Here is a 15,643-nt window from a genome sequence, read left to right as displayed (position 1 = left end):
CTATGACCCTTTGTGAAGTCAACATACGCAAGGTAAACGTGCACATATCAGGCATCACGTGTCTGATATCCCCCTGAGATCTCGGACACGCAGCAAGAACGTGCGTATTCAGACACCCACGACTGGGTTGGGCCGTGCGGCCCATTACCTCCTTACCTATTGATTTGACCACACTTATGTGTCAGGTTTAGGAATTAATCATGAACGTCACAGAATTGATACGACAAGTAAGAAGGTCACGGGATGACCTTCTAACCAACTTCCAGGTGCCTTCTCTTATAAATATGGAGACCCTGGGAGTTGATAAGGGTTGGAAAAATAATCTCTTGTAAAAGATACTCTGTAATCAAATACTCAGTATAGATCAATAATATTGACTAGTGGAGTAGAAGGATTTTAACCTTCGAACCACTTAAAAAACGTGTCTTGAGTCACCTCTTTCGTCCTCTAAGATCATATATCTGTTTCGGTTCTACATTTGGCACTAATCCCTTTCTCTTCTTCTCTTAATTACCTGTTGGCGAAGAACCGCGTCAACAGTTTGGTGCTTTCATTAAGAGCAAGTTAGATTAGTGCTACTGCAAACATCCAACCATGGTGACTACTCGGTCCAGGCATGGTAACGAGACAGAACAACATGATGGGCAGGAGGCTCATCATATTACTATCCCTGATGAACAAGATCCTGAGTCCAGCAGCAGCCAGGAAAACAGCCGGTGGGCCAAGATGATACCGGTAGTTGGCGCCTCGGCCACCCAATCCGAACCCATGTTATTATACTGCGGTGGAGATGGAGAACGCTCAACTGAGGAGTCAGCTAGCAACAACTAGCCAGCAAATCCAGGATATCCTGGCCCGACTACCCCCTCTCACAACCGGCGTTAACGTTGGAGAGAGGCAAGGCGAGGCTCCTAAGTCTCGCTGGGGTAACCGGTCCAGGCATAGCCGTTCGGATAGACTTCCGGCAGCCAAATCCACCCCTTTATCACACCATCGAGAGGCAAACTTCGAGGAAATGCCTAGGACCGGACAACAGCAATACAACCGTTCGGTCAGGAGGTCGACTCCTAGCTCCCAACCATCCTCGAGCACGCCCAGGGGAGGTCGAGGAAATTCCCGAAAGAGATCCGGAGAAGGCTCGCGACGCCAGCCCATCCTCGACAACCGTTCTGCGCCCCGTCCAGATCGTCCAGTGCGGGACCAGCAGGTTGGCAGGGCCGAAAGACCCCCACCAAACTTGATCCGTCCAGATGGAACTAGGATTGCCTCCCCAGTCAGGCATCCTCCATCTCTGATCAGATATCCGTCTCCTCCTCGGCCCGTCCGGGACATCCCAGCCTATGGGAGTAGTAGGAGAAACCCGCCTTCAGCTGGACCTTCCCGGCGTAGCAGGGCGCCAAGGGAAAGCTTAGGTCGTCACCACCAAGGGCGGACTCCCAGCCTATCCAGCAGGAGCCACTGGACCGGCAGTAGCCGGAGTGTACTCTCCGGGGGAGACCTTCGTCAGTGTTTAAGTTCGGCACAAAGTCACCAAACCACCCAGGGAGGTGACCTGCGAGATTACCTCAACTCTCATAGAGGGGACAGAGCAGGAGGAGATGGCCAGGCTCGCTCAGGGGGGGGCCTGTCTGAAGTACGCAATGGGGGGAATGTCCCAAATAACCTATCTCAAGATAGGAGGGGCAATAACCCACTAAATGTGTACAATGGACCCGGAGCTATTGAATAGCCCCGGAAAAACCAAGGACATCAGGACCAAACCCTCGAGCGTCTGACTCAGATGGAGGAGCTGATGAGGAAGCTCCTGTCTGAAAAAGAAAAAGACGAATATGATTCAGGGGACGAGATGGAACTCTTCGCGCCCAATATAGCATCAACGGCATACCCATCTGGTTTCCGTATGCCTCACTTGTCAAAGTTCAACGGGGACGGAGACCTGTCGGGCCATTTAGGGATGTTCAACACCCTAATGATGGCCCATAACATTGGCCCGGAGCTGCGATGCTTAATCTTCCCTTCCACATTGACCGAACCTGCCAGACAGTGGTTCAAGCAAAGTAAAAGACAGTCAATCAGTTCCTGGAAGACCTTCTCAGCCGACTTCAAAAGGGCATTCCGAGCCTCCCAGGCCGCCTGTGTTCAGGTCGACTCCCTGGCTAACGTGAGATAGCAGCTCGGTGAGACTCTGAAGGCCTACCTGAGCAGATTCGCGAACGTCGCTGCTCGGGCTAGAGACGCGGATGATAGCTCCAAGCTCATGGCCATGAGAACCGGAATCCTTGTCGGAGGAGACCTATGGAAGGATATACAGAGGAAGGGAGTCAGCTCGATCAACAAATTCCTTAACAGGGCCCAAGAATGGATAAACGAAGCCGAAGCCTCAGCTGCGGGAACCTGCCAGGTTCCCGATCAGCCCGCGGGAGTAAGGACGGAGGTCGTGGCAACGACCCCAAACGTTTCACAGAGCAACCAGCCCAGTGGAGGAAAAAGAAAGGGCAATGGCGAAAACGGTCAGCACAGCCAAAAGAAGAATAAGTCTGTAGATAAGTTTAAGCCCGTTTTCATGACGTATACCGAGCTCACCCAGTCCAGAGAGAGTATCTTCTTGGCCAACTCTAATCGGGTTCCCTGGAAGAGGCCGGAGCCATTGAAGCACCACAAGGGAAAGAGAGACACTTCCAAATTTTGCCGTTTTCATAATGATGTGGGACACAATACCGATGATTGTACGCATTTGAAAGATTAGATCGAGACTCTCATCCGAGCCGGTCCCTTGGCTCAATACTCGCGAAACAGGGTCCCAGCGAGTCGACCTGCTCCAGAAGCCCCAGCTAGTCAGCCCAGGTAGATTAGGATGTCCCTCCCCCTGTGGTCGGAGGAGAGATATCCACCATCTCTGGAGGTCCGCACATGGCTGGCACGAGCAGAGGTCCCTAGAAGAGATACGTGAATGAACTAAAGGCTCACAATGGAGTGGAGTTCGTCCCGGAGAAGCGCCATTCAAAGCAGCAGCGATTGGAAAGGCAACCAATCATTTTTACGGAGGAAGATGCAGGTCATGTCCAGTTCCCTCACTATGACCCCTTGGTTGTAGCAGTCCAGCTCACCAACTGGAGAGTGAGGAGGGTACTGATAGACAACAGGAGCTCGGTGAACCTCTTATTCCGATCCACCTTAGAGAAGATGGGTTTGACCATCGCCGAGCTAAAGGCAACCTCCATGATGCTGTATGGTTTTTCGGGAGAAGGATCAGCGGCGATAGGGACGATCGAGCTGGTGATCACCCTAGGGGAAGAATCTCGGACAGTAGCCAAACTACTCGAGTTCGTGGTCATAGACTGCTCCGCTGCTTACAACGCCATTTTGGGCCGACCTACGCTCATAGCCTTCGAGGCTATCACTTCCATTCGACACCTCGCCATGAAGTTCCCTACTTCAACAGGAATCTGCACTATCCAGGGCGATCAGCTCGCTGCCAGGGAATGCTACAGCATTTCCATGAAGGGAAAATCTAAACCCGGGCAGCTGGCTATGGCCATTCTGAGTGAAGAGGAATCTCTGGAACCCTCAGGGGACCCTGAGATTGAAAAACCTCAAAGCGCCAAAGGGGGAAATGTCGCTTTGAGTGAGGATATTGACCCCCAAGTAGGCGAAGACAGATCCGAGCTCCAGGCTATTGAGGAGCTCGAGGAGGTGAACCTTGATCCACAGAATCCGTCACGGACGGTCAGGCTCAGGAAAAATCTCTGTAGCAAGAGGAAGGCGGAGCTGACTACGTTTCTGCGGGCTAACTTAGACGTATTTTCCTGGTCCCACGAGGACATGGTGGGGATTAGCCCGAGTGTCATCATGCACACGCTTCATCTGGACAAAAGCATTCCCGCCAAGTCTCAGAAGCAAAGACGTTTAGGAACAACCTGGGCTGAAGCCCTAGAAGAAGAAGTAGCCCGGCTAAAAAAATGTGGCTTTATCCGCGAGGCCAAGTTTCCAATTTGGGTCGCCAACCCCGTGCTAGTTCCAAAGCCCAACGGAAAATGGCGAACCTGCATCGACTTCTCCGACCTGAATAAAGCCTGCCCCAAGGATTGTTTTCCATTGCCAAGGATTGACCAGCTGGTGGATGCCACGGCTGGGCACGAGCTCATGTCCTTTATGGACGCGTACTCAGGCTACAATCAAATCGCGATGAATCCGGCGGACCAGGAACACACTAGCTTCATGACCCCAACTAATGTCTATTGCTATAAGGTCATATCGTTCGGTCTGAAGAACGCCGGAGCTACCTACCAAATACTAGTAAATAGAATGTTCGCGGACCAGATCGGAAAAAACATGGAAGTGTACGTTGACGACATGCTAGTCAAGTCCAAGACTGCCGATAGCCATGTTTCCGACCTGGAAGAATATTTTAAAATACTACGAGAATATGGCATGAGGCTCAATCCCCAGAAATGTACTTTTGGGGTCGCGTTAGGGAAATTCCTGGGGTTCATAGTCAATACCCGAGGAATCGAGGTAAACCCTAGTAAGATCTGTTCACTGCTCGAGCTTCCTTCGCCCAGGTCGCGAAAAGATGTCCAAGGCTTAACAGGAAGAGTGGCAGCGCTCAACCAGTTTATTTCCAAGTCAACCGATAAGTGTTTGCCCTTCTACAACCTGCTCCGAGGAAACAAGAAGTTTGAATGGACAGTAGAATGCGAAAGCGCATTCCTCGACCTGAAGGCACATCTGGCTAAACCACCCGTACTATCCAAACCCAAGGCAGGAGAGCCTCTTTTTCTCTACCTGGCTGTCACTGAGGATGCAGCTAGTGTCGTACTGGTACGAGAAGAGGACCAAGTTCAGAAGCCAGTCTACTACATCAGCAAGAGACTTCTCGGGGCAGAATCACGATACCCACTGATGGAAAAATTGGCGTTCTGCCTAATCACGGCCTCGTGAAAGCTCAGGCCGTACTTCCAATCTCACTCAGTACACGTCATGACCGATCAGCCTCTTAGGCAGGTTTTGCAAAAACCTGAAGCATCGGGACGTTTGTTAAAGTGGGCAGTCGAACTCAATCAGTTCGAGATTTTCTACACTCCACGAACTGCTATAAAAAGTCAGGCCCTCGTCGATTTTGTGGCATAATGCATGGGATACTAGGAGGATCCAGCAGAGGGCTCACCCCAGGTCACCCCGCCCCCGATCTTTGTGGAGGATCTTTGTGGATGGTTCTTCCAACGAGAACGGCTCCGGGGCCGGAATCATTCTGATATCCCTCGAAGGGACACAGATTCCACTCGGCGCTAAGGTTCGGGTTCAAGGCCTCCAACAACGAAGCAGAGTACGAAGCTTTGTTGGCCGGGCTGAGGATAGCCAAGGAGTTAAAGGCGAGCTCCGTCTTCCAGCTCGTGGTAAACCAAGTTCTGGGTGAGTATCAGGCGCGGGGACCCAAGATGGCCGCCTATCTGGCAAAGGTAAAAGCTGAGCTGTCCACATTTGAGTGAGGATCGATCGAACAGATACCTCGAGAACAGAATGCTAATGCAGATGCTCTTGCCAAGCTCGCCACCTCGGGAGAGACGGAAACCTTGGGGTTGGTGCCAATAGAATTCTTGGAAAAACCCTAGATTTAGAAAAGGCTGCTGTAATTAGATTTCTTTTCCTGAATTTTTAGATTTTTCTCTTCATCTGAATTCTTTAGGTTATTTTCTATGAATAATTATTTGAGGTTTATTTTCATTATGTTAGCTATGAACTATATCTTTTATATAGGGATTAATGTAGTCACTTGGATTTCTATTTAATGTTATTATGATATTCTATTGATTCTTCTTCTCTATTCTAATCTATATGATGTTTGTTTAATGCTGGTAAATATTTGATCACTATTTACTTGATTTAATGGTTTTGATTCAAAATTCGAAAGATGAGAATTGAATATGCTATCATTATATAGACATAGGTTGCATATTGGATGAAAGTACCTGTATGACATGTGTAGTAATTAGGTTTCCATGCTTAATGCCTTCTATTTGTTTAAGTTTATCACAGAAATGTAGAAAACCTGCATATAGGCTGAGATTTTATATCTTGAAAAAGAATATGAATCGATTATGTTAACCTGCTATTAGAATAGGAAGAAGAGATTTAGAATTGATTAGTAAAATTAATAGAATGAAAAGTTGATGAAATTAATTCCTAGGCTTTTTATTATTGATTCTTAATTAGTTGATTCATTGTTTTACTTATAGTTATTTAAATTTTGTTTATAGTTTAGAGTATTCATTTTAATTTTTAATTATTCATCTAAATTTTAATTCACCAAATAGAATTTGAAAATCAATTATTGGTAATTGGTTAATAGTCTCTGTGGGACGATATCTGTTCTTACAGACTATATTACTTGACACGACTACGTATACTTGTGTACAGATTAAATTGATCAAGTTTTTGGTGTCGTTGCCGGGGACTAATAATCAATATCAAATATAATTGTTTTTCAATCTACTTTGGTTTTCATTTAACGTTTTCTAAATCAAGTTGCTTTTAAATTTCTCAATTTCAGGTGACTTATTTTTATGCGATGTAAGGGGTCGAAAATACTAGTACCTGTTGATCCTGAGATTGAGAAGACCTGCAAAAGAGAAAGAAAATAGAAAAAACTTGAAAAGATGGCCCAGAATGTCAATAATGTCGCTAACAATCTGAATCAGGGTAATGTTGGGAATGTAGCAGCTGAGGCAGACTTATCTTTGAGGGACTATGTACTCCCTACAGTTACAGGGGTGCATTCTAGTATTCGTCCACCTGCAGTGGAGGCGAACAATTTTGAGATCAAGCCCTCAATAATTGAAATGGTTCAGAATTGTGTTTAATTTGGGGGGCTACCTAATGAGAATCCGAACCTCCATATAACCAACTTTTTGAAATTATGTGATACTTTCAAAATGAACGGAGTTAGTAATGACACAATCCGTTTGAGGCTATTTCCGTTTTCATTGACAGACAGGGCTAAAAGTTGGTTGATTTCGCTATAAGCCAATTCCATTCTAACATGGGAAGATCTTGCTCAAAAATTTCTCGCTAAGTACTTTCCTCCTGCTAAATCAGCACGGATTAGAGGTGAAATAAATAATTTTTGTCAATTTGAGGGGGAATCATTATATGACGCTTGGGAGAGGTTTAAAGAGCTGCTGCAAAAATTTCCACATCATGGTATAGTGAAATGGATGTTGGTGCATACTTTTTATAATGGACTAAGGGGAAACACAAGAACTATCATAGATGCAGCAGCAGGTGGAGCATTTATGAGCAAAAGCGCTAATTAAGCTTATGAGCTTTTAGAGGAAATGGCCATGAATAATTATAATTGGCCATCTGAGTGAGAAATAAGAAGGTGGCAGGAGGTTTAGAAGTTGATCCAATTGCTATGCTCATTGCTCAAATTGCTTCGCTAGCAAAACAAATACAACAACAAAACAACAGTTTAGCTCAAGCGATGCAACTACAACCTACTCCTATTAGTTGTGAGACATGTGGAGGCCCTCATCATTTTCAGCAATGTCCACCGACAAGTTCTTATTCAGTTGATGATGTCCCACTTGAATAGGTTCAAGCCATTGGTAATTTCCCAAGGCCACCTAATAATAACCCATACCCTAACAACTATACTCCAGCATACAAGAACCATCCTAATTTTTCATGGAGTAATATTCAAGGGCACCAACCACAGTACCATCCAAATCCACCTCAATATCCTCCACATAGACCATTTTATGGGCTAAACCCAAGGCCCTTTTATGATACTCAAATGCCACAAATGCCGCAACATCAACAACCACCACCTCACATGACTAAACCAGAGGTATCCGCTGATACATTGAGCCAATTTATGACAGAAACTAGATCCTCCATTAGGAGCTTAGAAACACAAGTTGGCCAACTTGCAAAGTTAATGGCAGATCGTAATCAAGGGGCTTTACCTAGCTCAACTGTGGTGAATCCAAAAGAGCAATATCAAGCGGTCATTTTGAGGAGTGGGACAAAATATGAGGGGCCTACAGTAGAAAACAAGGGCAAGAAGATGGAAGAGTAACCTGTACCTAGTCCAGTGCAAGAGGAGGTTACTGATGACCTTCCAAGTCGACACCCAAGATTCCTTATCCTCAGCGGTTCCGAAAGGCGAATCTTGACAAGCAATTCTCCAAATTTCTTGAAGTATTTAAGAAACTTCACATTAACATTCCCTTTGTGGAAGCTCTTGAACAAATGCCTAGGTATGTGAAGTTTATGAAGGAGATTTTTTCTAATAAAAGAAAAACGGAGGATTATGAAACCGTTGCTTTGACAGAAGAGTGTTGTGCCATAATTCAAAAGAAACTTAATCAAAAGTTGAGAGATCCGGGCAATTTCACTATACCGTGCACCATAGGAAATTTTCATTATGAGGGGCTTTATGTGATCTAGGTACAAGCATTAATCTAATGCCACTGTCTGTATTTCAAAGGCCTGGTTTGGGGAAAGCTAGGCCCACTACGGTTACTCTACAACTGGTTGACCATTCATTGACGCACCCCTGAGGAATTATTGAAGACGTTCTTGTCAAAGTGGACAAATTTATTTTTCCTGCTGATTTTATTGTTCTTGATATGGAGGAAGATGAAGATGTTCTAATTATTTTGGGAAGACCGTTTTTAGCCACTGGTCAAGCTTTGATAGATGTTCAAAAAAGAGAGTTAAGGCTGAGGGTCAAGGTGATGAGGTTGTATTTAATGTGTTTAAGGCTTTGAAGTATCCTAGAGCAAGTGATAGTTGCTTTAGTGTTAATGTAATTGAGGAAAAATTGTCAAATAGACAACTTGTTGAAGATCCACTTGAGATGAGCCTTATTGCACAAGGTGGGGAAGACTGTGATGACATTGAGGTTCTTGAATATGTAAAATGGCTAAACTCTGCTGGACCTATTTATAAGAAGAAATATGAGGAACTTGGACAAGGACCCGAGAGACCACTACCATCTATAAAGAAACCACCTGTCCTTGAATTAAAAACTTTACCAGATCATCTTAAATACTCTTATTTGGGTAAGAATGATACTCTCCCTATTATTATTTCTGCTCCATTATCTACTGTTGAAGAGGACAAATTATTAAGAGTACTTTGAGCACATAAATTGGCCATTGGCTGGACTTTAGCTGATATAAAAGGAATTAGCCCATCTACTGTTATGCATCGTATTCTCATGGAGGAGGAAAGTAAGGCTAGTATTGATGCTCAAAGGAGGTTGAATCCATCTATGAAGGAGGTGGTTCGAAAAGAAATTTTGAAGTGGTTAGATGCAGGTGTTATTTATGCAATCTCGGATAGTTTGTGGGTAAGCCCTGTACACGTTGTTCCAAAAAAAAAAAGGAAGAATGACAGTAGTCAAAAATGAGAATAATGAGTTAATTCCAACACATACAGTGACGGGTTGGAGAATTTGTATTGGCTACAAAAAGCTAAACAAGGCAACAAGAAAAGACCATTTCCCACTGCCTTTCGTGGATCAAATGCTTGATAGACTGTCGGGCCATCAATTTTATTGTTTTTTAGATGGGTATTTTGGTTATCAACAAATACCTATTTCTCCCAAAGATCAAGAGAAAACAACTTTTACTTGTCCTTATGGTACGTTTGCTTTTTGTAGAATGCCATTTGGATTATGCAATGCTCCTGCTACGTTTCAGAGATGCATGATGTCATTATTTTTGGATATGGTAGAGAAGAGCATTGAAATATTTATGGATGATTTCTCGGTCTTTGGTTCTTCATTTGATTTATGATTACATAATATGGAGAAGGTGTTAACGAGATATGAAGAATCTAATTTGGTCCTGAATTGGGGAAAATGCGACTTTATGGTAAGTGAAGAAATTGTTTTGGGCCATAAGATTTCAAGCAAAGGAATTGAAGTAGATCGTGCTAAGGTTTCAACTATTGAGAACTTGCCTTCTCTGATTTCAGTTAAGGGTGTTCGGATTTTTCTTGGCCACGCTGGATTTTATAGGAGATTTATTAAAGATTTCTCCAAGATTTCTAAACCCATGTCTGCTCTATTAATGAATGGAGTACATTTTAAATTTGATGTTGATTGTCAAAGAGCTTTCAATACTTTGAAAGACAAACTGATCACTGCACCGATTGTGGTACCACGAAATTGGGAACTTCCCTTTGAATTGATGTGCGATGCAAGTGATTATGCAGTTGGAGCAGTTATGGGGTAGCGAGTTGACAAGGTTTTTCGAACAATTTATTATGCTAGTAGGACCTTGAATGATGATTAAACTATGCAACTACTGAGAAGGAACTACTTGCAATTTTTTTGGCATTTGATAAATTCAGGCCATACTTAATTGGTAATAAGGTTATTGTCTACACAGACCATTCTACTATTAAGTACCTTATGACCAAGAAAGATGCAAAACCTCGTTTAATTCGATGGGTCCTTTTATTGTAAGAGTTTGACATGGAAATTTGTGATAAAAAAGGGATAAAGAATTTAGTTGCAGACCATCTATCTAGATTGGAATTAGAAGAAGATCCCAATAAGAAAAATGTACAAATTGATGATAACTTTCCGGATGAACAATTATTTTTGATTGCTGAAGAAGAAAAGCTATCGTGGTTCGCAGACTATGTTAATTATTTGGTACAAAGGTTGTGCCTCTTGACATGTCAACGTAGCAACTTAAAAAGTTCTATTCAGAAATTAAGAATTATTATTGGGATGAGCCTATTCTTTTTTGTCATTGTGTTGATCAAGTAATTAGAAGATGCATCCCAGAAGAATAAATGCTGTCCATTCTTACTCATTGTCATACTTTGCATTGTGGCAGTCATTTCAGAGGAACAAGAACAGCAGCAAAAGTTTTGCAATGTGGATCTTATTGGCCTACGTTATTTAAAGATGCTAATGTCTTTGTCAAGAGTTGTGATCGTTGTCAAAGAATCGGTAATATATCAAGAAAAGATCAAATGCCAATGACTGGTATTCTCGAAGTTGAGTTGTTTGACGTGTGGGGAATAGACTTTATGGGACCTTTCCCATCATCTTACAATAATAAGTACATTATGCTTGCAGTGGATTATGTTTCTAAATTGGTAGAAGCTGCAACAACTCCTAATTGTGATGGTAAAGAGGTACTTAAATTCCTTTACAAAAATATTTTTAACCGGTTCGGTACTTCAAGAGCAATTATTAGTGATAGAGGGAGTCATTTTTGCAACAAGTCCTTTACTGCTCTATGTGCTCGTTATGGAGTTCATCATTGAAAGGCGTTATTCTACCATCCACTTGCAAATGGTCAAGCTGAAGTGTCAAATCGGGAGATTAAAAGCATCTTGGAAAAGACTGTAAATACATCAAGGAAGGATTGGTCGAAAAAGCTTGATGATTCACTTTGGGCTTATCGCACAACATTCAAAACTCCGATCGGTATGTCACCATATCGATTGGTGTTTGGTAAGGCGTGTCATTTACAGGTGGAACTTGAGCACAAAGCTTATTGGGCTGTGAAAAAGTTAAACATTGGCCTCATTATGGCGGGACAAAATAGGCTTATGGAGTTGAATGAGCTCGATGAATTCTGAAATGAAGCTTATGAGAATGCGAGGATTTATAAAGATAAGTCGAAGGCCTTTTATGATAAGCGAATACTTAGGAAGGATTTTCAACCAGGAGACAAAGTACTGTTATTCAATTCTAGACTTAAGCTCTTTCCTGGTAAATTGAAGTCAAGATGGTCAGGACCATACACAGTAGTTGCTTCATTTCCGTATGGAGCAGTGCAAATTCATAGTGAGAAGATGGGGCATTTTAAGGTGAATGGTTAGAAATTGAAGCATTATTTGGAGGGCCTGGTGGAAAAATGCAAGGCTGTGGTGATTATGGAACCACTCTGATTTGAATGAAAACAAGAGTCCGGCTAAAAGACGTTAAAGACAGCGCTCTTAGGAGGCATTCCTATGTTTATTTTTATTTTAACTTTATATTATTTGTTTTTATTTTGTTTGGAACAATGTTTTTAGTTATTTTTAGTTTTAATTAGGAAATTTTTTTATGTAGTTTATAAACCGTGAAAAACGCAAGGGTTTTATAAGAAAAGACTTTAATTTTTTTTTAAAGTGTAGCGCTACAGCGCCATTAAGGTAGTGCTACAATGCTACTTCCAGGGTTGAAAAGGATGTTTGAACCACCAAATAGCGCTACAGTGTTGTACTAGTGGCGCTTCGATGCTCTTTCTAGACTCGAATTTGCCTAGGATTGCCAGGTAGCGCTACGACGCTATATATGTAGTGCTACAACGCCCTTTGTTTAGATTTTTTTTTAAAAAAAAACCCTCATTTCGAATTTCTTCTTCTCCCAAACCCTCATTTTCTTCTCCCATTCCGTATTTTCTCTCTTCCATCACCCCAAACCACCATATATCCTTCATTAAAGCCTCTTCCTAGAAATCCTACCATATTTTCCAACTTTCTTCTTCATCTTCTCTCTTATCTCAGCCATTTTTGCCCATTGATCCAATTCTTTCCCCTAAAATCAATTTCAAATTCAAATTTTATGAACCCTAAAAATTAAAGTTTCAAGTTTTTTGAAGTAGGTACAAAATTTTCAAGGGGCTTTGATCATTCAAGGACGTGGAAGGATAGTTCAAAGGCTAGTAAGTGTTTTCACAAGTTTTTCTTCAAGATTCTTGCCAAATTTTGGGTTTTGGGTTAGCATGTGATTTCTCCTTGGATAGAAATTACATTTTGCTGCTGTGATTTGTGGCATTTGGGTAGTGTGTTCTGTGACATTGGATTTATAGGGTGATTTTGAGGAAGGAATGTTTATAATTTAAGGGGAGGTGATGTCGAAATTTTCCTGGGTTTTGTGTTGATTGAGAGAATAGTTATTATGGCTCCTAAAAGTAAGGATGGGAAGTCTAAGGATAAGGGTAAAGGTAAAGCTTTTGCATCTCAACAAAGGGAGGATACACCAGAGCAAGAGTTTGATGAAAAATGATTTATCAATTTTTCAGCTCAGGAGTAGTATGAGAAATTTGTGAGAAAAAAATTGATTCCTGAACGATAATTAGAATTTCAATCGGAACCCTTTGATCATCAAACTTTTGAGTTGGTTCGAGCTAATCTAGCAACTCAGAAGTGGGACAATTTTGTTACGAAACTGGCTCAGGCGAATGTATCATTGGTTTATGAGTTCTATGCGAATTTAAGGGCTAAACACAATGATAAAGTTTTTGTTAGAGGCAAGCGGGTGCCTTTCACAGCTAAATCCATTAATAAGTTGTTTAATGTGCCGCATATAAATGAGCAAGAGGAGGAATATGCATGATTTTTGAAAGGATAGATTGACTTTGCTGCTGTGGCAGAAAAGCTATGTTTTGAGGGTGCTCCATGGAATTTATCTGGTTCTTTACCCAAGAGTATTGCTTCCTGTCAGTTGAATATTGAAGCCAGATTTTGGGCTTTCTTTGTTTGTGCTCGGTTTATGCCAGTGAGTCATGTGTCTGACATGACTAAGAATCAAGTACTTTTGATGTATGTGCTGATGAAAGGAATGACTATTAACATGGGCTTGTGGATAAAAGAGAAACATTGAGTATATTTAAAAAGGCCATACCACTGGAGGTTTGGGCCATGGGTCTGTAATCACTATGTTATGCTACAAAGTTGGAGTTCCTGAGTTCGTCACAGATATATATCAGTCATTGCAGCAACCTTTGTCGATTACTTAAATGAAGGATTATCCTGCACCTGCTCTTTATGTGCCACAGACAAGGAAGAAGGGTAAACGCTGAGTTGAAACTGAGGTGGAAGAAGATGTTAACCCAGTGTTACTGAGGGTAGTAGTGACCCTAGCATACAGAATGTTAGTGATAAATTGGATTATCTTCTCCAACAAAATCAATACATGGTTCAACAACATCAAATGATGAATCAATATATTTGACAACGGTATGAAAACAAGGTGAACCATGTGGCTCGCTTAAATAACTTGGTGAGTCGATGGTCTTTAAATGAGGTAGATCAGAATTATTTTGCTCCACCACCACCGTATCCACCGTATTCTTCGTTTTTCTCTCCACCTCCACCTCCGCCATTTGCTGGGTTTCAACAATCACAACCTCCGACTTCTCAACCTTTTGATGGTTCTTTGTCCCAGCCGCAACAACCGCCATATTGACGTGGCAGTTCACGTAAGTCTCTTTTCTCATTTTTTATGCACTTTAACATTGGGGACAATGTTAGGTTTTAAGTTTGGGGGAGAGACTTATTTTTAGTGTTATTTGATGCATTTTTTCGTTTTTTTTTTAGTTAGTTGTATTGAGTTGTGTTTTAGAGTATAAATTGAGTTGATAATAATTTCCATTTTAATATGATTGACTATTATGTTGTATAATCCAAAGGAAAAGTTGATGTGCTTCGAAACAATCTGTGTGCTTGGTTAGATTACTTTGTTTTTTCACTGTGTTCTATTGACATTAGAGATCTATTGCTCATAAATTGCAAATGTTATAATTGAATTATTTTATGCATGTCGAATTTGGATTGTGGATTGAAAAAGATTGAAATAATTTATAGAACCTGTTTGTTTACTATTTGAGATGAAATTTGAAACAATGCACATTTAGGAAAATGATATAGGTATTTTTTTTTTGACTGGTTGTGCCTTTCAAGCTAACCCTATTAAATTTAATCCTTAGTCAACCATTTTGACCCTTATAATTGTTTTCTTGTTAACACATTCTTTTGAACCTAGTTGTGAATTGGATTACCATTTACTCTTTTTACCCATACCATGAGCATGAAAATTATTATATGAGGGGAGTGAATGTGTAATGAGATGTATGTATTATGTGTTATTCAGAAAATTCTTTATGATTGAGAAAAAAATTAAAGAAAGAAAAGGAAAAGAAAGTGCAAAATGATTATGTTCCCAAATAGTTATCTCTTGAAAAAGCAATGTTTGGGGGAGTGTATTCTGAGAAAGATAAATAAGAATGAGCTGGTTTTGCATAGTTTTCTCAATCGTTGAAAAGAAAGAAAACAAAACAAAATTCTCAATCATTGCACAGAAAAAGGGGTAACAAGGGATGCGTGGTTTGAAATTGATGGGAAAGTTTGTTAGTTGGAATGCTTGTGGTATGATTAAGCCTAAAAATGTTTCTTTATCTACCTGTACCTAAGCCTTCTATTACAACCTTTGAAAAGCCCTATTGATTCTTGTTTGTGCATTTGTTGATATTAATGGAGAATAGTAAGTAGTGCAGGCATATGGAAATAACATGTTATGTGGTTAGCTGGTGAGAATTTGATATGCATAAAGTGGTTCAATTATTTTATTTGCGAGTTATGAGTAAATGAGCTTTGGCGTTGATAGATTGCAGTGAAAGGGTGCGGTATTTTGACTGAAAATCTAGATTAATATTTTAAATAGCATGATTGTTTTTCCTAAGAATTATATATGCATAGTAGTCTTGAGTGTTGGAATTGGTTGGTTATTTCAATTTGGATTGTTTAGGTTTAAGTCTAGTTAGATTCTTTACTCGAGGGCGAGTAAAGGTTTAGTTTGGGGGAGTTTGATAAAAGAATTTTAGGCTCGTTTAGGGTTCAGTTT

General features: G+C 41.4%; 1 protein-coding gene and 1 non-coding gene across 2 annotated transcripts; one reads left to right on the top strand and one right to left on the bottom strand.

The window, feature by feature from the left end:
* Positions 1–7,097: 7,097 nt before the first annotated feature.
* Positions 7,098–7,204, bottom strand: LOC133787730 (small nucleolar RNA R71). Its single transcript, XR_009872732.1, has one exon. It is a non-coding gene; the product is annotated as a small nucleolar RNA R71 (small nucleolar RNA).
* Positions 7,205–9,815: 2,611 nt separating this feature from the next.
* LOC133784934 (uncharacterized) lies at positions 9,816–11,613 on the top strand. The gene is made up of 4 exons (XM_062224200.1): positions 9,816–10,215; positions 10,512–10,647; positions 10,860–11,163; positions 11,299–11,613. The coding sequence occupies exons 1-4, from the start codon at positions 9,816–9,818 to the stop codon at positions 11,611–11,613; spliced, it is 1,155 nt and encodes a 384-aa protein (XP_062080184.1).
* The last annotated feature ends 4,030 nt before the right edge of the window (positions 11,614–15,643 follow it).

Source organism: Humulus lupulus, chromosome 6 (assembly GCF_963169125.1).
Source record: "Humulus lupulus chromosome 6, drHumLupu1.1, whole genome shotgun sequence".
NCBI lineage: Eukaryota > Viridiplantae > Streptophyta > Magnoliopsida > Rosales > Cannabaceae > Humulus > Humulus lupulus.
Note: the sequence above shows the minus strand (reverse complement) of the source record. Positions and strands in the feature narration are given on the sequence as shown.

Excerpts from the sequence above, each read along its gene's own strand:
- LOC133784934 (XM_062224200.1), top strand. The coding sequence starts at position 9,816 with ATGGAGAAGGTGTTAACGAGATATGAAGAATCTAATTTGGTCCTGAAT. Across the intron at positions 10,648-10,859 it reads GAAGAAGAAAAGCTATCGTG|TCATTTCAGAGGAACAAGAA; the intron begins GTTCGCAGACTA and ends GCATTGTGGCAG. Across the intron at positions 11,164-11,298 it reads CTAATTGTGATGGTAAAGAG|GCGTTATTCTACCATCCACT; the intron begins GTACTTAAATTC and ends CATCATTGAAAG.